Source organism: Eucalyptus grandis, chromosome 10 (genome assembly GCF_016545825.1).
Source record: "Eucalyptus grandis isolate ANBG69807.140 chromosome 10, ASM1654582v1, whole genome shotgun sequence".
Lineage (NCBI taxonomy): Eukaryota > Viridiplantae > Streptophyta > Magnoliopsida > Myrtales > Myrtaceae > Eucalyptus > Eucalyptus grandis.
In genome coordinates, this window is record NC_052621.1 from 10,383,853 (window position 1) to 10,407,836 (window position 23,984).

At 42.4% G+C, this 23,984-nt stretch overlaps 1 protein-coding gene across 1 annotated transcript; it reads left to right on the forward strand.

Annotated features, from left to right (window-relative positions):
- The first annotated feature begins 15,686 nt into the window (after positions 1-15,686).
- LOC104421656 (auxin response factor 22) lies at positions 15,687-20,024 on the forward strand. Its single transcript, XM_010033684.3, is given in 6 exon segments — positions 15,687-16,362; positions 16,501-17,713; positions 18,387-18,987; positions 18,990-19,275; positions 19,426-19,491; positions 19,688-20,024. Coding segments are annotated over 5 exon segments (2,136 nt in total). The 5' UTR covers positions 15,687-16,362; positions 16,501-16,612; the 3' UTR covers positions 19,770-20,024.
- Positions 20,025-23,984: the final 3,960 nt, after the last annotated feature.

A 23,984-nucleotide genomic window follows, 5' to 3' on the forward strand; every position in this document is an offset into this window, starting at 1 on the left:
AAAAATCGAAAAAAAAAGAAAAAGATAAAAGAAAGCAGCCAACACTATACAACACAAGCATAATCCACGAACTTAAATACTGATCCAAATTAACGAAGCATTTGTTGGGTCATGTGGATGATTATAGAAGAGCTGCAAAAAGACGAGCAAACAGCTTGAAGTAGGATCAGTTGACATGATAATAGAACAAGATAAAGGCCTGACATCTTTTACAGTGTCTTTTTAGGAACAACTAGAGTGTAAAAGAACATATGCTGTGCCAAATCAATGGAATAGGTAAACTGGAACATAAAACACAGAGAAATAAACAGGGTATCTGGTTTAGCAGTATGGGCAACGCGGAGTAGTTTTGTGGTCTGTGAACCCAACCTCAAAATTATTTTGCAACTACTCGTAACCCCTGAAAGGTCATTCTCTTGTGAGTTGGGTCTCTATAATTATGATTAGCATGCTTTCTGTACTTATGGAAGTCAAACTATATCTGATTAAGAGATTTACTGCTCAAATATACGTATTGACTAGCATCTCAATTTGTCTGATTTGCTGAAAATCAGAGCTATCGATTCTTCTCGATCCAAAAGATATCTTCTATGGTAAATGCACTTCATACCATCTCAACCATGGAATCACATCTGTTCCTTAGGAAAGTTATTTCTGGTCATGCCTAGAATATTCAGTCATTCAGTCATTGAAATGTCCTTTTGGGTAATTCAATCTCAAAGGAATCTTGGAACACTGCATCACTTTGTCTTATGTGGGGCAGTTGAAGAGAACGTGACAAAGGATTGTCTGAGAGAAATGAAGCTTCTGATGCTACTGTTACGTACTCTTCTATCTGTCTTTGGTGATTCTGCTTTGGCTCTGTTTTGTTTTAGTTTTTATTTGTGTTTCTTTTTCTATCTCTGATCTTGTACATTTCCACTGTTTCTTTCTCAATGAAATCCTATTTTATTTATCGAAAGAGAAAAGTGGATGTAGCCATGGTTCTTTTGAATAACTTACAGTTCCTTCAGATGAACAGGATCATGCTAACTGGGCGATCTTCTTTCTTCATTTTGTTCTTTTTTATAATTGGCATCCTTGCAGAAGATTGACTTTGTGGGCTCATGGATATTTGATGACAATGTCAATGGTAGCTCCGATGAATTTCTTGACAATGTCCTCAAACAAATTGATTTCCCATTGGAAGATGTAGAAGGTAATATTCTCTCAGATGACTGGGATGCTAGCTTCCAACTCCTTGAACTGCCATCTTCGGATGTTTTGGAAGGATTTCCATCTAGTTATTGTGGGAAAAAATGCGAAGACATTTCTGCACCGGACAGAAGCCTTTCAAGGGTGAGTTTCTTAGGCTGTCTCTTTCATGATGATAAATTCAGAATGTCACATTTTTAAGTATGTAAATACCTACCGTAATGTCATCATGCTAGATGGAAAAGTTTAAAAGTGTGCCGAATTTTACCATGAGGATGTCTTTAGAGAGAGAGAGCACATGCACTGTGTCTCTCCTCAATGATCGAACGCACTTTGTCATTTCAGAGTCCAGCCCGTTTTTGTTGTCAAAATCACAGGAGGGCAAAGTGAGCAAAGTGCTATTTGACTCAAATAGCACTTTTGGAATTAATAATCGATGTTGAGACTCCTGCTGTAGAGCCTGATTGGATGACTTATACTCTTGGCATCAGCCTTCAGCCATGAGTTTGAGTTTGTTGTCACTTTTTTGGATGTGATGCATAGAGGCTGTAGCTGCTGAAATTGATATATCAATGGCTTTGTAAGCATTTAAAAACAGCTATGGATAAGAACATGTTATTATTCTATTTTACATAATTGGATAATTTCAAGAGTTTTGCCATTAAATTAAAAAAGACAAAACCATAAGCAAGATGATAAACAGAGTGGAACCCTGTTTCCTGCTTTTAAATTTGTCTAGAATGCCTGCACATGTGAGTCTGTCACTGCTGTTGGGTTCAGTTGGCTATTTGCGTGGGACCCACTCATACCAGACTGGTATGTCTCGACTCAGGCTGATGCAACTAAGAATTGAATGAGAAATGCAATTCCTTTCTCCTTTCTCCCTTCTTCCTTTACCGAGGAGAGAAAATATGCTAGATCATTGCTGTATTAGAGATTTCCAATGACATGAAACAGTTGATTTGCTTGCTTTGGATTCCTTAAGGTACGCATGCTTAATGAAGTTAATTAGAACTATCTATAGTCCATGGAAGCTAGACTGTTTGTCACAGAATGAATTCATTAGTGGCCTTTTAGACCTTAAAAGTGCAAAATGTCCTGTCAATCAGTTTGCCAAACAATGACTTGATAGTTATATTCCTGGAGTATATGACAGAGAGAATTGGACACTGAACTGGTGAGGTGTGTACATGACTTGTTAGAGCGCAATAGGCTTTCCAATTCCATCTGCTGTGATTCTTCTGTTCTCTTTAAACTAGGAAGGAGCTACTGAAACCTGCTACACTGGGATCTTAAAGTGATTTTGTTGCACCGTTCTTTACAACAACCAAAAAGCTACTGTTGAAGAAACATCTATGATTTTGTTTACATTTTCCTCGTTGTGATTGTCCTTTTTGCCTAGAATGAGGATAAAGCTAAAGTAAAAGCATCGCCCAGCTATACTGAGACAAACTCAAACAGAAGTATTTGCCACCATCAGACTTCTAATGACAAAGATTCTAGCCTCGAGAACAGCAGCTCTGGTTCAATTGAGAACTCGCTTCTCTTCAGCTCCAAATCTTTAATCCCTGTAAAGCGTCCTCGGAGCAAGCGGTTACGCCCACAGACGCCAAAGACTAGGTTCAACTTTCCTTTTGCTTCCTCTGCTAGCAGTGCTTCTGGTATATACCATCCTTTGGCAGCTTCCAGGTCATCCTCAGAAGGCCGCCATACTAAAAAAGTTCCGGCAAAAGAAAGGAAGGAAAAGAATTTACATTTGCTCTCTGGAGCAGAAGAGATGAACTCAGCTTCACAAAATCCGAGTGCAACCAGGAAATGCATGCATTGCAGAGGTCACTAAGACCCCACAATGGAGAGAAGGGCCAATGGGGCCCAAGACCCTTTGCAATGCATGTGGGGTTCGTTACAGGTCCGGTCGCCTCTTCCCGGAGTACCGTCCAGCAGCAAGTCCGACATTCATCTCGTCATTGCATTCTAATTCTCATAGGAAGGTAATTGAAATGAGGAAGAATGGAAATCATGAGTCTGGGTTTGCATCCATGAACAACTTGAGGCACCCTCAGGTTAGAATGTCTGATGGGGGTGTACCTGTTTGATTCGATTTGGACTGGAAAGGAGAACAGTTTTTTTCTTGAGTTTAGGTGGATCTTGTTTTGTTCTCCAATTCCTTGGTTCTTTATATTCAGGCTAATTGGTTTTTCTGTAGATGGATGCAATAAGTAGGATGAGGTAATAGTACTGATTTAGGGAGATGGGAAGGGTTGCGCTTAGTCTGTGAAGTCGTGAAACTTTTAACCGTTTCTGTGCACTTCGAAGCTGATTGAATCCCCTGAACCTGGATACTCGATGAGTTTGCCATACTTAGCCATTGATAGAATGATTCTTTGTAATAGACTGATTCTCTCTCCTCTCTCTCTTGATTTCTCTCCTTATTCTTTGGTAGAATTTGCAGTTGCTCTCTTTCTGAAAATTGCCACTTGCAGTAACACTGGGATTTTCGCGTAAGTTCCATTTGGAGAATAGGCCTATGCAGATTTAGAAATCGAGACAGTTTATCCTGGTCAGTAATTTACAGGAGTCGAATATGATTGAACCAAACAGGTGGTTAGTCGAGTGTTTTAAGATTTCGTTTGTAAGTCGGTGGTCACATAATCAATTCTCAGTAAATTCTTGGTCTCTGGGAACCCTAGTCTACGAAGGATATGGTTAGGGTGATGGGTGTGCCGTTGCACACGGTGAGGCTGCAATGACGGGCTTGCCCAAAGATGGGTGCTTCATTGACACTTGCAAATTGAACATTCCAACGGCGGCAGTTGAGACTTGTCTTTGGCCATTGGAAAGAATTATGATTGAAATGCCTTCTTGCTTTGCGCCAAGGAAAAGAACATATGATCGAAGGAAAGGCAATAAGGGACGTCGATGAAGAAAGTTTAAATGAAAGACCTTCAATGAATCGCCATTGGTAATCGTAGCCTTCTTTGCTTTGCTATCAAGATTTGGGAACCGATTGGAGCCATGAATTGTCGTTCACGATGTCCGGTAGTTAGGAATACAAAGAGTGTCTTACACCATTTGTCACACTAGGAAGTCATAGCCTATGGTCCATTGGAGTGGCTCGCATCCCCGGCCAAAATCCGTAGGAGACGAGTCTTGCCCCCTTTGAATTGATCATTCTCTCCTGCATCTATCCAATTTTGCCAAACCCTAGGAGACCAGAGTTTATGGCACATCTTTACCAGAGAGCCAGAGCATTTCGAACGTTATCCTTCCAAAACATCTAAAAATCTCTTCAAAGACGTGTCAATTACATCGAATTTACACTGGCTATCGATTACTAGGACCAACCGACCCAAACTAAACACAGGCCCTTGTTTTCGGTCAATTCTAAGAATTCCAAAATGTCACATTCAAGCGAAATAAGTATCCCAAAAGTTACTAAAAACTTGTGATTAAAGTGTAATCGAGCTCTTAACGTTACTTTTCACGGTTCCTGTGGCCCATTGGGTGAGCCCGTCTATGCATTCTCTTCTTAAGCCCAGGCCTGCCCACTACATTATGTGCTCTGAGCTGCTCGATATCTTCTCATGACAGGCTCTTTTGCTAATGCGCTTTCTTTCTCAAGGGTACTTGTTACGCATTGATTACCCATTACAATTGTCAATAGCAGTGCACTGATAAATACAAAACTTCCCTCCATGATTATTCTTAATAGGAACTTTGCTGGCCCTGGCTCACAAAATTCTTCCTAATATGCTTATGTTCTTTTTGCAATTCAAAGCATCTTAGACTATAATTTTATACTGACTTTGATAGATTGGACAGACATAAACCATTAAGGAGAGTCGCATTTGGTAATATTAAACTCAGTTTTTATCTCCAACCAAATTCAGTAGATATGCCACAAATAGAGAATTAGGTAAACAAAGAATATATCCATTCCAGGATGATGAACAGACTTCTTCTTTCATCCAATGCACACAAACCGCCCAATCAAAACAGTTCACGGTTTCCATTGATTTCTGGCCCGGATCTCTTTACCTGTGCCCTTCGGTTCACAAAAAGAAAAAAAGAAAAAAAGAAAAAAAAAAGGATGAGCAGGACAAAAAGTAAATAAAAAAATCGAAAGCCCTAGCGCAGAAAATGAGGAGACAACAACGCGGAGGAATCCCAAGGTAACCTCATCGTTTGACCACGAATCCCCAGCGGCGACGACGATGACGCAATGCGGGACGACAGAGAGACGGAGAGCACGAGACGGAAGACACCGAGACCGCCGGCCGCGGCCGTCGGACCGGCGCGACGGCCGCCTCGTCCGGCGCGCGGGCTCTCTCTCTCTCGTGAAAATATTAATGGGGGAGAGAACGTGGGGAAGAGTCCATGTCACGAGGGACCATGCAAAGAGACAGGCTCGTTCGCTCCTTCACGTGCACGACATTTGACGATAAGGAAAAGGACCATGGAACAGCAGGATTTCAAGGAGTTTTAATTATCGGAGCGTTCGTGTTCTTGTTCGGACGTCGATGGACGCGACTTGCTGGTGGCGCTGGCCCTCTCGATTTCAAGTCGGCAACTGGCGAATTAGCTTTCGCACCAATCCGTGCGGGGCATTATGCTCTTCTTTTTTTCTTCTTTTTTTCTTCTTTTCTCGAGTCGGACCGACAACCTTCTTCTGGCACCATACGTGGCTCGTTCCCGTCGAGAATAATTATTCTATTTTTCTTCATAGTCCGAAGTACGGGCACATGCTTGATTACCGAGCTAGTGAAAGTTGAATGGGGACGGCCTTCAGTTGATGAGATGGGGAGTCCTTGACTTCTGATCAACTATGTTGATCTTGGGGGTTATCCAGCGTACACCACGCGTTAGTGATCAATTAACTTGTTTTACGACATGCTGATTATCATATTATTAAGCGCTATTACTATCACGTTCACTTCCCCCGTTGACAACAAGCCGATCACGTCATGGATAACCAAGCACCTAATCACGACGCATGAGTTTTATACATAAATGCCAATGGTTAAACACTATTACCGTCGTGCTTACTATCCTCATTTTACACCACGTGTTGATTATCATATTATTAAGTGCTATTACCGTCGCGTTCACTTCCCTTGTCGACAACGAACCGATCACGTCATGGATGGCCGAGCACCTAGTCATGATGCACGAGTTTTATTAATAATCGCTAGTTAAGGGTGATAAATAGACAAGTCGGATCAGGTCATCAATATGTCCACCCATTCAACTCATTTGGACAACCTTATTTTTGTCTCGACTCATATTTTATTCATCGTAACCCGTACTCGTTCATTTAACCTATTACGCCTATTTTGGTTTCTTCAAATTTTATTAATTATAAAGCAAGAATTTTACAAAAACCAGCTTAGCGAAACTTGGAAAAAAGCATAGATATAAGTGTTCTACCAAATCAAATAGAATTTTCAAAAACTCAAATGATGAACAAATTAGGCGCCACTAGTGGAGACCATTGGCCAATTTGCCATTGGTACCCTAGTCAAACCCATCAATATCTTTGTCACCCGCCGATCCAAGAGGATGGTTCTAGACTCGGAACCAGTTCGGCACTCATCTATTCCAATAAATTGGAAAGAGTACCAGATCGGTCCTCGTGGGAACCATCGGTTTCGAGCCAATCCGTTCTGATTCCCGTCGGGCCGGCGGGGCCCCACGTCCCTTGCCTTTCCTAAACACGAAGGGCAACTAACGTCTTTTTTTGATCAATTAGGACTCTCCTCTCGCCTCCAATTGTCCCCTTCTTCACCTAATTTTCTAGCTTTCCCCCGTCTTCTTCTTCATCTTCATTTTTTTTTAGTGGTGCATTAACGAACCATAGGACCCTACGCAAAAGAAAAGGGCAAACCAGAGAAAAACACAGCGAATGTCAACACCCTCTTTAGACATCCCATCTTCGAATGGCATGCTCTGTTTTAGAGAGAGAGAGACAGAGGAGCGCGCAAGATTTCACTCTCGATGCGCTCGAAAAGGGGGCCGTCTTTCCAAAGCTTTGCCCCCCATCTCTGACAAAAGCCTCGCTCTGGCACACCGATCAGTTGTAGAACAGGCCGAGGTTGACCATCCTATGGCGATCTAGGGATCATAAAACGCTCCATTAAAAACCCAAAACCTCCCCTGTTAACTCTACCCAATAAGGGAGAAAACAGAGAGAGACAAAGGTCGGTCCCTCTCCCTACCTATAAGAAACTCTGCAAAGTAGGAAAAAGAAGAAAGACAAAGGTGTTGTTAGGACACCATAAATGTGCAATTTAAAACTGTGGGCCGGCTGGGTTGGGGGCGATAATCAAGAATCTGCGACGATCCAACCTTTCTATCTCCGTCGAAGAGCGCAGCAGGGGAGAAAAGAAGAGGAGGAAGAAGATGATGATGGTGATAACGAAAGTGAAGGAGCTGGGCCCGACATTCTTAGGTACAGGAAAGAGACCACTCGAAGTCGATGAGGAAACACGGGCAGCTGGCGTTTCGGGACTTGTCGGGTCGGGATGCCTTAAACAGGAACAGGGGAAATTATGGGACTACTACGTCGTGGAATTGACACCAGGGCAAAGGTGGTGGCCTTATAACCACGGTTCCTTGTCTAGCCTCGTTTGGATCGGGCTATAAGAGAGTGGTCGGGAGAGAATACGGATTTGTTTCGTGAGATACGGTAAACTCTTAATTAGTATCCTAATAAAGCAGCGGTACATAACCTTATGGCGAATTGTAGTTGGGTAAGGCAAGGTCAACTCTCGATGAGCCTCCTTCACAGGACGTGTTTATCGAGCGCATTTGGCACGTTCACACACCCATAATAAACATTTCACACACGAATGCTGAACTTTCCAATTCGTTCACGCAAGACGAAGAAAATCGGTGTTTTATTTGGGTCGACGGTGACGCAGTTTAAGTGCATTACGCAAGAGCCGAATTTCTTGAACACGTTTGACATGTGGCGCGGCACGGTTTGTGTCGAGAGCGTGGCCGAGCGGGAGTGGCCGGCGACCGCGAGTCGGGAGCGCGTGGGTCGGTGAGTCGGGCCGGGATGAGCTCGGCCGAGTCAGCGCCGTGTCAGCCTGTCGCGAAACATGCAGGCGGAGCGACGTCGGCCGCAGGAGCCGAGGACATGACGACACAGATTCCTGAGGCCCTGTCCCCACCCCACCACCCTGCACGGGGGCGGGCCCCACCCCTTTCCCCCCACCCCAACCACATTCAACCTCTGTGCTGTCCCCTCCCTCCGTCGCCGTCGTCGCCTTCTCCACTGAGCCGCCGCTGCGATGCCGACGCGTGGACCTGGCAGGGTGGGCTCCACGCCTCGTGTCTCCTCCTCTTCCTCCTTCGTCGTCTTCTTCTTTTGCGTCTGGAACTGCTGCTGCTGCTGCTGCTGCTGCCGTCGTCTGCTCTCCTATTCTTCGCTTTTTGCTCCGAATCCGACGTACCCCATGGGCGAGTCCTTGTGAGAATATCTAGCAGTCGCGATTCTGATTCAATGCTTGTTCAGAAAAATCCTAAACTAATGCTTATTCATGTCGCACTTAACGCACCCATATAATATTTACATCAAACTTATATTTACGTTTGTGCCGTATTTTATTCAAAAGTAGTAAACATGTCACAATTGCCTCGAAAAAATATTAAATTTATAACAATTTGGAGTAGATGTGATATGTGTATATAAGTTTGGGGAAAATATGACATTGATCTACAAATTTGAGATTTTTTATTATATCAAAATTAGGTCGGGGTAAACATAGCGTAGATGAACCAATTTAAGAGTTTTTGTCACATAAAAATCAATTTGGATTAAATGCGGCACAAACATCCAGCTTGAGTTTCTTTTTTTTTTTGTGGTATTAGCCCTATTCAAATAGGAGACATAGACTCGCTTGGTCGAATGGAAAGGTTCGTACTACCTCACGCACCTTAAAAAAATAGAGAGCCGATTTGTCTTTTGATGTACGGTTAGTTGGGATGACCCAATCGGATGAGCTTCCAAACTACTTTAATTTAGCTCGTGTATGGGATGCTTTGTCGATGTTCATAACTAAACGACTCAATTCCTTTTTAAAAAGATTCCCTATAATTAGGCGGATGGAATCTTTTTGAAAAATCACATGAACGAAGGAGGGCAAAGCGAAGAAGCCAAGACCCTAAATTTCGTCATATCATGTCGAGAAAACGAAAGGGGAGGGACTGGCAGTGGTCCGTGCCCGTCCAAAAGAAGCTTTTTAAAGGCCGAATTCGAGTAAAATGTACGGATTTGATTTTGGACCTTGAATCAAAGAAAAGGGATAAGCGAAATTCTGTCCAAAAAAGAAAAAAAAAAAGGATTGGTGGGTGCAGGATGACGTCATCGTACCATCCTCTGCTTTGGCAATTCTAGAGAGAGAAAGGGATGAGTAGGTCTGCAGCGATGGTAGGACAGATGAACAGCAGAGAGGGACCAGCAGTGGGACGTCATCATCCCTTTCTTTTTCCGTCATTTCTTTTTTTATTTTCTTTGGACCTGACAAGAAGGGGGTCCCCCATCTGTGTCACCTCGTGGTGTCGTGTTCTGGAAGAAAAAAGGGGAGTGAAATCTGATCCCAAAAAGAGAAAAAATCCTAATCTTATCGAAATGGCTAAATCCGGGTACAGTCATTGCGTGAAAAATAAATAATTCGAGAATGGTGTTGCTTTGAAAATATTTTTTATTTATTTTTTCGTTAAATAAACGGAGTATTTAAAATGAATCTCAGGATCCATGTTCTCGCCCAAATCCGAACTTTATTATTCTTTTGTGCGGTCCGCTCCATGTGAGCAATGTTCATTTCTCTTGCCCTCTGTACTAATGTTGAATAATAATAATAATAATAATAATAATGTCGACTTGATGAGTCCATGTGAAATACAGCTTTGTGCCATCTCACGCTCAGCAACGCTCCAAGATATACTAGAAGAACGCATGGGAGAGATGGCTGCCCGGCGGTTGCCGTCGCCTGGCCACCGCCGGAGACAGCCGCATGGGCCTTCTTGATGGGTTATGCGAGGTTCGTGCCGCGTAGGGCTCGAAGATGGGATCTAATGTGTTTGCTCAGATCTACTCGAAACATAAAATTTACATTGAAATGCTTGGATAGGAAGGGTGGGCTTGTGAGTCGTGCGTGAGCTCGAGTGAATAAAGTCTCATATAATCAAGTGAATATAGTCGAACTTAGTGTTGGCATTTTTAATGCATGGAACTCCATAATCGCTCGACTGTCGTGAGTCGCTTGAGTGGGCATTGTGAGAGGACTGTCCGATGAGTCCATTGACGTATTCCTCTTTCCCCTATAAACATTAAAAAAGAAGAAGAAAGGGATCGAAAACTCGTGTTACACGATAATGCATATCAGCCATTTTTAACACAAATAGCAATCCAAATAATCCTTCATGTGCTTTGCACGACTAAGTATTTCATGAATGAGGACTCAAGTGACCATGAAACGTGATTAGTTTAGGGCATGTTTGGTAATATATTCCAATTTCTCTTTATTTTTGTTCTTTGGTTCTTAGGAACGGAAAAATAACAAAAATTCATTTAGTAACAGCAATTAATTTTTCTATTCCCCATAATATATAAATAGTTAGGGAATAGATCTCAAACAACGAAAAAAATAAGAAGTTAATTCTTTATTTTGGGGAACAATTTCTAAAGCCAAGACATTTTTCTTTTCTTTTCTTCTTCTTCATCTTCTAGCTAATCACCAAGCCTCGGTGATGGCCAGTGACCTCATCGTGGTTAGGGGAGGTCGGCCTCACCAAAGGTTGACAAGACTCCCTCGAGGACCGCAAGGTTACCGACTCTCGTCTTTGGTCAATGGTTAACCATCATCGAGGCTTGGTGACCAACTAGAGGAGAAAGAAAAAGAGGGAAAAAAATATAAAAAAAAAAGGAAAAATAGGAAAAAAAGAGAGAAAAATCTCAAAAAATTATTAAATTTTCTAAAGAGAATCTACATCATTTAAAAATTTGAGGATCATACTAAACATATGCATATTCTTTTTTTATTCCGAAAATATAAATTTTGTACAATTACCTAACATGTTTGAATGCTTAGAAACTCATTCGGTGAATAGATTTAGAAAATAATTATTTCTAAATAGAAATTATTTTAGGGGAACAAAATGGCTTTCAAATGCACCATTTATGGTCTCATGCTTGTCCATCTTCCACAAAGTCATAAGGACGAGTCACGCCTTACAGACGAATTTCTAGCCGAGTTATCCTTTCGGCATGGCTACTTCATATGGAGAGACCTACAGATTATTGACACGTCAACGAGGCTACAACGATGAGATCGACGATCCTAGACCGTGAGATTTCAACCAATGCCGAGTATAGTTTTGATTTGACCAAACATTCCAACACGAATGTACCACTTTTAATGACAACACCAAAGAGGGGCGGGCTATCGGCACCGGTACATTGCATTTTTTCCACATTTATTGCTGGAAAAGTGAAAGACAACAATTGAAGAAACCGAGAGTTAGAGGCGTTATTCCTTTAAGGAGACGATAGTTAGGAAGAGTGAGATGTCTAAAAGATGGACATCAATTACTAAAATTGCTTTTTTAGGTATGGTTTTGGCCTTCCATCGACCTTCCTTCCATGGCAGAAAAGCACAAATAAATGCAATTTCCCAACTTAAATGCTTTTTCTTGCTTCCTCTTTTCTTCCTAATTTTCATAATGAAAGGCGTGTATGTGTATGTGTCTACTTGGCCTGATGCAATGTTTCGGCATCAATTTTTGTTGATGTTGTTTGTCCACCCAACAAAATTATATCATCTTGACTTTTGTATTCCTTTGAGAAAATACTAATTAATAGATATTTCACGGAACATGTACTTTTCGAGCAACCAATTATGAAATTTTTGCACTTGTCAATGCACCAACCCTTTTTGAGTCACAAAATCAATATTATTATAGCATCTAGACAAACAAAGTTTATGGTTTCGTATGTAGAGTTTTCTCATGTTGTGTCGAGAGCTATTAATTCTAATTATAAGTATTTGATGATTTTTTTTTTAATGTGTTTGGTAAGCTTTTTGGGACACAGCTTGAGAATCAGCCAGTCACCAAACCAAGAAGCTTCTTTTATTTCAATGTTCAAATGTTTTTAGGTGTTCCTAAAAGCTTACCATCTCCCCATTTCAAAAACACATCATTGCATGCCCAATATAAACGTATTTTCTCTCTTTTCGAATGATGTTCAAATCAATTATGTTGAAATATCGTGAATATTCATTTTTTGCAATTTGTGATTTAACTTGGGTTGATGGCTCGTCGCTCCCAAAATGTCCAAAAATCCTCTCCTTTTGTACCATCGCATGATTTAAAGAAAGTGAACGAAATACTCGGTAAATCACAAGAATAGTTTAATGTTAAAATACATTAGAAGAGCTAATCAAACTGACTCACCCAAATCCCTATAACCCAAAGATTTTTTTTTTTTTAAAGAATTATCTCTATGTTTCGCCCTCTTTTTACAAACACAGCATTAAGTGAAAAGTAACATTATTCAGGCTTTAATGCATAGCTTATGGGTTTACTATTATTAAAAATTAATAACTGTGAGTAAAAAATTAAGGGTTGAATTGTTTTCCTTTTTTCTTTTCTTCTTGTGGTTACGACAGTAAAAGTAAATGGGACAAACAGGACACTAACTGAAGACTCTGGCCTATTAAGGGCGAGGACAACAGGACACTGCTGATCTGCGACAAACTTGGAGTTAATTAAAAGAACAGACCTTACAGTTGTTTTCAATTGCCCATTAATGTTGTCTGGCCCATTGACCCCATTTCTGCACCCTATCCTATTTCTTTCTTTTTTTTTCCTTTTCTTTTGGGCAGCCAATAAAAGAATGTTAAAAAAATAATCTCGCCGATGGGTTTTGAAAAGCAATAATTACCAAATCAATCATAAATTCATTACATAGATTTTAATTCAATCATATATTTTTCAATTTTATCAATATAATTCTAAATTTTTACGTTAAATTCCAACGTATGGTGTCTAGTCTTTACCAACCATCTCACATAACACATTGACATAATGACGACTTACATGAATTGTCACCCCAGTGATTATCAGCAACAATTGTCTGGAATTAATGCATCAGAATTTCGTGCGAACATTTAAGACTACATAAGCAAAATTAGAAACTTTGAATTGATACCCGTGTGATAAATTAATGACCCAATCAATAAATTTCTCATTTTCAAGGCCTAGGCTAAAATACTTTTAGTAAAAGATTTTTATTTTTGCAAATTAATTACATTTTATATGGAGAATATAGTGCCTTAAGCATTGTAAATTACATTTATCTTTTTCTCACCCACTATTCTGAAACGCTCGTTAATTAAATTTTTTTAAGAAAAATAGAATTTTCGAAAAAAAAAATTGGTGACTTAAGTTGTGTGAAAATATTTTCTTAAAAAAATTGGCAACTTAATTTCCCTCGATACTATAATTCAAGACTATGGCCACCGCATCCGGGCATGGACATACTATGCACGTCAGTTATCTACACCAAACAAGCTAACGCTTACCCGCATCAAAGAAGTTAGTCACGTTCTAAGAAACATTTTTGGTTACAAAAATTTAATTTTATATGACTAATAACGACTTTATTTCAATAGTAAGTTAAGAGAAATACAATTTTTTTCTGTCACAGCTAATGTACGGACGTTGGATCACTCAAATTTTTAGGGGAACAAGCATATGTGATTGTCTCGTGACATTTTTTATGGAAATTTGAATTGAAACTAAAGCGACCTCATTGGCCATGGAAAAGAGAAGTTTTCTCGTGTTGCTGGCAAGATTGTGAAACTCGTGGCGTCCTAATTGAAAATTAAGTCAGCTTTGGATTAGGTAATTGAGAAGAAAAATTATCTGTGCAAATTATTTCGACAATGGAACGGGTGAAGAAGGCAGCAAATAGACAGAGTGTAATTTAGAGACCTCCAATGTGAAGGTTTCAATTGAAAACCGTGGAATTAGAATTTAATTGATGGCGTATAATGTGACCAGGCTCGACAATCCCTATCATGTCTTTATGGACGTGTCAATTCGATTCATTATTGGATTTAGAGAAAGTTTCCCGAAAAATCATGAGAGACTTTATCGATCAAACCACGAAAACTCTTTTGTTTTTGAAATTGTAGAGACTCGCGAGTGAGTGACTAAGATGCAAATGATGAACTAATTCAACATCAGTCCCATCTAAAGGTAGTGTCGGAAGGGGATATGCAATGACCAGTCTTATCCTAAATCCATCTTATTAACTTTTATAATTCGCTAGATCGGTCTAATATAATTTGTCAAAGATTTTTTTTTTTTGGATAAAAACTTACCTAACATTTAGTATGTAACATACCACTTTGATTTTGCAAAGATAACTATTTATTCAAAACTTAGGAACTGCAAATCTAAGATCTATGATCATTGAAAATTCTAAGATCTGATATTACCAAGAGACTAGATTTGAAACATTTGATGGATGTCGTTGGAAAAAATTAGATTGGCATGATATAGGTTCCTCGGATTCACAAAAAATTATAGTTAGATTAAATTGTTGTCTTTTCTTTCGTTAACAGAGTTGGGCAGTTTGGTGAGTACCGAAAGCCATCCTAAACCCTAATACAAGTAAACAAGCACGTACATTTACTAAATAATACGAGGACTATAAAAATAATCAAATATGCAACCGACCCAATTCAATATGAGAACCGATAGAAGCCGATCCAGTCGATCCTCTTTCAATGCCGGTTCCTTTGGTGAATCAACCTTGTTCCAAAGTTCCTTAAATCTAAGATCAGTCGAAAAAACGATTTGATGCCTGATTCGATCATAGCTAGTGGGCTGGTTCCAGAATGGAACCGGCTTTTATAAGCTTGTTGAGTTAATTAGAATATATCTTCAGTAATATAAAATAAAATAAAAAAGTCGGTCGATTCAGTCCTAGACCTATCCATTAGTTTCTGTCTTAAAAATTATCGAACCCGAGTGAAGTTGACTACAGTTATTAATACTGGAGACAAAAGCCATCCTTAATTTCTTCCCGTCTCTTCCTTCTTGCCTCACTCCATTTTTACCATTCTTCTTTTTTACCATTTCCACGCCTGCTCTGATTTCGGAGCGACCCCCTGTTTTCACAAGCGCAATCTCTCTCTCTCTCTCTAACCTCTGAACGCGAAAGAGGGGGAAAAACTCGCGATATCACGGGACACAGCGACGCGATATAGCGGGCGGCATCGTCTCGTCTCGTCTCGTCTAGTTGGATCATCGGACGGGGGGGCATAATAAAATATCAGTTGGAGATGAGGCAATGAAATTCTCCCCCGGTTAATAAACTAATGATGGGTCTTTTGGCTTTTGATAGAGGACATCTCTGTTTGTTCGGTTCCTGTTCTTGAGAGAGAAAGAGAGAGAGAGAGAGAGATAGGGGAGAGAGGGAAGACGAAAGTGGATTTACTCGTCCATGAAGATCTGAGAGAAGAGAGAGAAGGGAACAAGCAAAAGGCAGGTAAGGAGGGGGGGAGAGAGAGAAGTCGAGTTTTAATAAATGGTGGGTGTTGGTTTCTTTTGGAGTTTAGCGAAGTGCCAAAAGGCATCAAACCAGATACAGACCAACCCAAAACTCTCTCCCCCCCCCTCTCTCTCTCTCTCTCTCTCTCTGCATCAGATGGGTATTTTGTATTTCGCTACTGAAGTTAGCAGCAGCAGCTGCTGCGCTCTGATCGCCCATTAACTCTCTCTCTCTCTCTCTCTCTCTCTGTCTGAGCCTGTGACTTGTCACGGGCTCAGTGGGCTTGCAGAAAGTTTTCGTTTTTTTAAGTGGAGACGCGAGTTTTACCCTCTGTTTCCAGCCATAAAGATACCATCTTTGGTGCCTTCTGAGGTTCCTCTGTGCCTTGAATCTGTTCTATTCCCCCCTGTTTGGTCCCCTCAGAAAAATGAGCGATTTTGCGCCCGCCCTCCCTCGTCTTCACACTAGTCGTTCGTTTATCCCTCTGAAACAGTGAGTGGAGATCGTCTCTCTTTCTACACATGCACGTTGGGGACCTTGGGGATGCTTCTTGTTCGATCCCTTTGATGCTTTTGCTGTTGTCCTGAACGAGTCGTGAGGTATGGACGAATTCTCGGTTCTTCTTGGCTCTTCTGACGTCGGGCAATTCAGCCAAAGGAAAAAGCTCTCGTTTTTTTCTTCACTTCTCTTGCATTCTGATTTCATATGGGTTGATGTTTTCCTTCGAATTTTCTCAGGTCGTGAGTTTTTCCTTCGGCAAATCGATCTTCATCCTCGCTCTCCAGCTTGCTGTCAAGACCAAAGCATAAAGAACGAAAGCGAAAGAGAAAAAAAAAAAAAAAGCAAGAAATGACGGTGTTGAAGGAGCCAGAGAGGAGCTTGGATCCGCAGCTCTGGCACGCGTGCGCAGGAGGCATGGTCCAGATGCCTCCACTGAACTCCAGGGTCTTCTACTTCCCTCAGGGCCACGCCGAGCACGCTTCCTCCGCCGTCGATTTCGCCGGCTCCTCCGGCGGCGTCCCTCCCCTCATCCTCTGCCGCGTGTCCTCCGTCAAGTTCTTGGCCGACCACGAATCCGACGAGGTCTTCGCCAAGCTCAGGCTCGTCCCCCTGCCCAACACCGACCTCGATTTCGAGGACGACAGGGCCTTGGAGGCGGCGGCAGCCGGATCCGACAACCCCGAGAAGCCGGCCTCCTTTGCCAAGACACTGACTCAATCCGACGCCAACAATGGCGGCGGCTTCTCGGTGCCGCGCTACTGTGCCGAGACGATTTTCCCAAGGCTTGACTACTCGGCTGATCCTCCGGTCCAGACCGTGATCGCCAAGGATGTGCATGGCGAGACTTGGAAGTTCCGGCATATCTACAGGGGGACTCCTCGTCGGCACTTGCTGACCACTGGATGGAGCACTTTCGTGAACCAGAAGAAGCTTGTCGCCGGCGACTCGATCGTGTTCCTCAGGGCCGAGAACGGAGATCTCTGCGTCGGGATTCGGCGGGCCAAGAGAGGAATCGGCGGGGAATCTCAGGCTGCGTGGAGTTCCGGCGGGGGCGGGAGTTGTGTTCCGCAGTTCGGTGGGTTCTCGATGCTGCTGAGGGAGGAAGAGAACAAATTGATGCGGAATGCCGCGAATGCGGGTTGCGACGGCGGATTCAGAGGAGGGAAGGGAAGGGTGAGGCAGGAGTCCGTGATCGAGGCCGCCGCCCTGGCCGCGAGCGGGCAGCCGTTCGAGGTGGTGTACTATCCGAGGGCGAGCACGCCGGAGTTTTGCGTCAAGGCGTCGTCGGTGAAGGCGGCGATGAGGATACAGTGGTGTTCGGGGATGAGGTTCAAGATGGCTTTCGAGACCGAGGACTCGTCGCGGATAAGTTGGTTCATGGGGACCATTTCCTCTGTTCAGGTCGCGGATCCCATCCGCTGGCCGAATTCGCCATGGCGGCTCCTTCAGGTAATGCAGTCCTGCTGACCTTTACACGGCTAAATGACCTCGATCATAGTTGATATGCATTTCATGGTATATACGTAATTCCGACCGAGTATGATAGCCAATGGATTGAGGGTTAGAGAATGAATACGGTAAAGAATGTTTGTCTTCTGCGTTGAACCTGTATAGCCTCAAGTCGTTCTGGTGTATTTTCGCCTTTAGGAGCATTTATTTGCCTGGACCACCGTCTCCTGCCGATGCCATTATGTGGCTTTAATCCGCGCCTTAGATGGCATGTCCCTTCATTGGTGTCGGGCCGTTTTGCTTGTCCTTCGACGCACTAAATTTTTGCTGCTGTCAAATGGGGATTTCTGAAGCTTTTGCCCCGCTCATTCAGTGTCAAAGATTCAACAGTATACTTGCTTTGGAATCCCCTGAGAAATTAATACTCAACCGTTTTGAGGTAAAATTGCAGTAATTGTTAGGCGTTGGGAATTGATGAATCGTTTATTTATGCTGAAACAAAGATGCATGTTTCGAATGGAGTAGTATGAACATGTGGTGGCTATTGATGATTGACAGCATTAAGCATCAGGTGCAAAAAGTTTCATCTTTTTTCGGTTTTGTTTGGCTTAGAACGGTGTCTTCTGTACCATGCCGGTTCGTTTAAACTCATCCAGTCGGAGTACCATTGCAGGTGACTTGGGATGAACCGGACTTGCTACAAAATGTGAAGCGTGTCAGCCCGTGGCTGGTCGAATTGGTATCGAACATCCCGGCTATCCACATGTCGCCCTTCTCTCCCCCGAGGAAGAAGTTGCGCCTGCCGCATTACCCGGATTTTCCGCTCGACGGGAACTTCCTTGTCCCCTCGTTCTCAGGCAATCTCCACGGGCCCACAGGCCTCTTGTGTTGTCTATCTGATAATGCTCCTGCAGGCATACAGGGAGCCAGGCAAGCTCAATTTGGAATACCCTTAACCGATCATCACCTCAACAACAGATTGCGGTTAGGGTTACTGTCATCCAATTTACATCGTTTCGATCCACATTCTAGAAGTTCCAACAGCATCACGAAAGACAACACGCAGGGGAGTGAAAGTTTGTCATGCGTGCTTACAATGGGGAACTGTAGTCAGAGTTCAGAGAAATCTGGTGACGAGAAGAAGCATAAGTTCCTGCTGTTCGGACAACCTATACTCACGGAGCAGCAGATCTCACGTGGTCGCTCTGGTGGTGATGTTGTCTCCGATGTTGTCAGCGGCAAAGGTTCAACAGATGGAAACACGGGCAAACCAAGTTCCTCTCTGATGGTGTGGGGTCCACGCTCAAGCAGGCTGGTGCTGGCTTCCTGTGGCGCCATGGCTTCGAAACATCTGAACTCGGACTAGAAACGGGTCACTGCAAGGTCTTTATGGAGTCAGAGGATGTGGGAAGGACCCTCGATCTCTCGATTCTTGGTTCGTATGAGGAACTTTACAGGAAGCTTGGTAATATGTTTGGAATAGAGAGATCGGAGATGCCTAGCCATGTTCTCTACCGAGATGCTGCCGGTACCGTCAAACGGACGGGAGATGAGCCTTTCAGGTTCGGTAATCAGACTTACTTGGCCAAACTGTCCATCTTGGCAAAAGATTTAGTCTTTTGCTATCTGCAATTCCGCAACATCAGTGATGATGCTTCTCTAAAGCTTGAGTTTTCATTGATGATTTTTTTTTTGGTTCCTTTGCTTGGCAGCGACTTTATGAGAACGGCGAAGAGACTGACCATCTTCATGGATTCGGCGGGTCGTAGCATTGGAAGGTAAGCATGAATGATTTGATCTTCTTTGATGACCAGTTATCCGATTCCCGTTGCTTGTACATATCTTTTGCACCTGAGAGTAGAGTTTTCGACTTACATTCCAGAGTCGCTACTGGGCGAAACCGGGAATGGCGGTATTTAAATCGAAAGCAGCCATTGTTCTTGGACTAAGAAGCTCATGAACTTCTGCCTGCAGGACATTGCTCACCGGGAGGAGGAACGCTGAAAATGGATTCGACTCAACCACTAAGGCGGGTCCATTGAGCACTTACGCGTAGACCTTGAGCTCGCGCAGACCCCCTTCCCCTCCAAAAAAAAAAGAAAAAGAACGAAGAACACTTTTGATTTTTATTCGCGCTCGCGGTAATGCAAAGACAGCGAAAACGACTCCTATTTGTAATGATGTGTTAGGAAAGTGTGGTGGATCTTTGATGATGTTGTTTCGTGTTTTCCCTGGTTCTGCAAAAGGTGGTTTGTGTATGGATCCTGACTTGGAAAATAAGACTAGCAGGGCGTGTCGTGTTATCTCTTCATATCATGTCGTGAGAAACGCAAGCGTCCGGATTCGCAGGATCTTCAATTTTCAACGGATTTGATTGATGATACAAGGATATATATATATATATATATATATACCTTGCAGACGCAAGAAATATTGAAGTCACGGATTTTTCGAACTATTACGTCTCATCCAAGTTGATCATTTTCATAGCCCATATGATACCTTAGTAATAACAATAATGTGCTGGAGAGCCCCTGATGAAGTAGTTCCAATGTGACTTGAAGCTACCCATCTCAGCAGGGATCAATGGATGCAATCAATGTTGCCGACTGCACAGTGTTCTTTTTCAGGACTTAGCTGAAAGAAGATGGTACTACTGAGAAACAGCGATTGCGATGGGGGACCTGTTTTTAGGCCCTTGCACGGTTCTGAAAACGCCTCTTTGCTCGCAGCATTATTGAGTCCCCCCCGGCAACCCTCTTTTCCTTCCCTTAGAGCTGCACAGGGGATGGCTCACCCCCATCCCCCTATTCGAGGACGATGCAACCTTGCCTAATTCGGGCATGAATAATGGTGTCCCATTAATGGAGCTCGTGGCTCTGAATAATGCCCGCGTCGATCTACGTTTCGTCGCTTTTTGAACTTAAGGTGAAATTCCATGTGTTGTCATTGTTAATCCTGGCTTTTGTTGCGATTTTCACGTTTTTGCACAGTGCATCTTCATTTGATTTCTATCCAACATCAATCTCACGAACTCGAAAATTGGCTATTGATTGTCATTTGACTAGGGTCTTGATTGTTTGCTTTGGGATTCTTGGAAAAAACTTATAGGAATTTAAAACATTGGTATAGTAGAGGGTTTTTTAATTGTACTATAGTTAATATCTACATGTGAAACTTAAGTTCAATAGTCGCTCGATCTAGTTCCTCATGATGAATAAAGTCATGAGAAAATCAAAATCATGATCTCTTATCAATTTTCTGGTTCTAATGTGAATGCTCTGTAATTTTGATTGAACTAAGAAGAAGGCATCAATCTAGTGTGCAAAAAGTTAATAACATATATGATAACGCTACTAAAGAAAAAATTTATAGGGTTGACATAGCATTTGGGATTTCGCATTTAAAAAGTACAATTCTCATTCTGCCTAATATGGAGTTCAAGCCATCTCATGATGGATATATTGTGCGCCGTACGAAAGTTCATAATACATTCCTCCTATCGCAATATCTCGTAGGAAAGCGAATAAATTCAACCCCAGATTTTTTACCATAATTAGGCCTCTAAAGTGTCTTCGATTTTCAAATAAAATATTCCGGCTCCCCCGTACGCAATAATCACAAAGATCTCCACAAGAAAAGATCGATCAAACGCGGCTATCAAAGATTCGGTCGAAACAACCTTTTGCAGACTCGAAGGCGTACGTGGAATCTTCCGATTCAATTTCGAAAAAAGGGAGGCGCTGCTCGGCTTTTGCAACCGCCGGTAGCCGGTCGATTTTGACGTAATTCCTCCGCTAAAAAACCGGCCCTCGTTGTCGACTAATCATGCGAAACAGGGAGGAATTTGCTTTTCCACTTAGGGACACCAACTTAGTAGGGACAGAGGAGATTTAAAAAAATTAATTAATTAATAATAAAATAATGATAATAATTTAAGAGAAAAAACAGCGGAGCAAAAAAGGCGTCCGCACGTGGGAGTGGGGTCCTTTCTGGGAGAACGAAAAGGGACCGGTTGACCCTATTGAAGTGACCCGAAGTGCCTGTCCACGTGCGGTCCCCCCCCGAAGACGCCGCCGTTTCGGTGCGCGGGCCTGCCCCCACCTTGTCTTCCGGGTCGGGTCGGTCCCGGTTCAGGGTCGGTTTTGGGTTTTTATTGGGGGAGGGGGGGGGGGGGACGGTTTGATTTGACTCCATCCCAATCCCGTCGCACCACCACTTCGGGCAAGAACATGCGGTCAAGCGATGCATGATTCCGGTTCCCACCCATGTCCACGTCGAATCCGCCTTTCGATTCGCATTTCGAATATGAGATCCGGGTTGTCGCGTTCGTGATGATTACACGCTCCGCATCGGATCTCGGCCGAGCCCGTACCAGAGTCAATCAGCTCCCGAATCCCTTTACCTCCAGTGCGTCTCTTCTAAATTAAAGATGGGATGCGCACGAACCAAGTGGGCTAACGTGACCTTTTTCATTTCAAGCGAGATTAGTGATACTGAAGTCGATCTACAAAATTAAGATGTTATTATTAAGTGATATGACAGATTGTACATGGACATTTCATCAACTGAGTTATATTTAATACTCAATAAGAGTTTGTGGTCTTTTTCTTTGTTAATTTTGAAAACCTGTGGTTATGTCAGCATGGCTTTAGAATCATGCATTTGGATCCGCACGGCATAATAACAGTGCATTTAATTCTAGGTTGAATAAGAGGGATATTGGAACCAACTTGTAGGACAGATTGGTCCAGTTCAACGATCTCTTTGCGTAAGATAGCCAAAAGGAGTTAGATCTAACCTGCTCAAGATGGACCAACCTCGGTATTGGCCATATCTAGATGCAAATCCAGATTATTTATTAAGGCATATGGAGGGTAGATTCTCGTCTTTCTCTCGCGTGATGTCAAATCTTTGCTCACGTGCAACTAGCGATTTTAGCAGCCCTAAGCATCTCATCCTTTCAAGTCGATCGAGTTCTAAAAACTGTTCATAAAAATTCACAATCGAGTTCTACCTCACCGTGGCCCGATGCGACTTCTTTCGAATGCCAAATATATATTAGAATCGTTCATGACCCAGATAAAACGTTTGGGGCTCGGTGGTTGGCGAGCGAGCCGAGAGAACTCTTCGACACGGTACAATAATAGATGCTTGTTGTGAGGGAGAAGGTCATGGTCAAAGTTTTGGGACTAGAACCAAACTAAAATCAAGAGCCTTGCGAACGACTCCCCAAGCTTTTTGATGTTTCCTTCCTGTCTAAAAACTCCTTTCTTTCCCAATCCCGAAGTCAAGAAAAAAACCAATTGGAGAGACAAGGGACAAGCGGGCATCTTGACACGCACAGTGCAATTTGGCAACATCTTTCAATGCCTATGTCCTGTCTCTTTGACAAAAAAATCGCGCTAGATCCAAGAAAAACCAGCAAGGAGAACAGCTTTTCGTCCCGGTCAAGCAAAGCCCTCCCCGCCAAAAGTTATGGGCATGCGTCGTGTCCCCTTTTCTTCTCCCTTCTCTGTAAGGCCATGGTGCATGTGCCGTGTTGTATCGTGTTGAGGTCATCTCGAAAACTACATTGAAGAGAAAGATGGTAGGAGGCAAGTCCATCGTTGCGGAAGATGAGGGTCTTTTGAAGGTTTTGATTTCGTACATCAAATTTCAACTCATAGATATATATGCAAAATATCACGGATATTTGATAAGATTCGTTTGAAGAAAAATCGTTTCTAAATAAGAGCGACATCCACCCTTTGTTTCGTGGAAACTTATGTTGTTGGCTTAGTTTATCTTATGGTCAGAAATTACTCAATAAGTCTCAATCGATGCTTAATAGAGTTTCTTAAAATGTAGGTGTTTAAGTGTTAATTGTTCTCCTCTATTACGTCGACTGGATTTAATATTCATAGGGTAAGTTCTCCAATTTGGGTTGGAAAAGATTTTCTCCAACTAATCTTGAGGATTACAATCGTTAAAAAAAAGAAAAAGAAAGAAAGAACAACCTTGAGGATTACAAGAGGTGTATCGTTGTCATTATTCTTTTTTTTTTTTTTTCCTTGTTGAAGCTTGGTCACCTAGAAGTGTATTTTTCAAAAGAAACCCATCAATGGAGACTTCGATTGGAGGAAAACTTAGCCATAATCATGTTCATCGAATGAGATATTTTCGGATTTATTCAAATTTAGACTCATGACATGTTACCTAAAAATGCATTATAAACTATAGATTAATCTTTTGCTACGCATGTCCTATAAGGATTGAGGAGGACATTTTG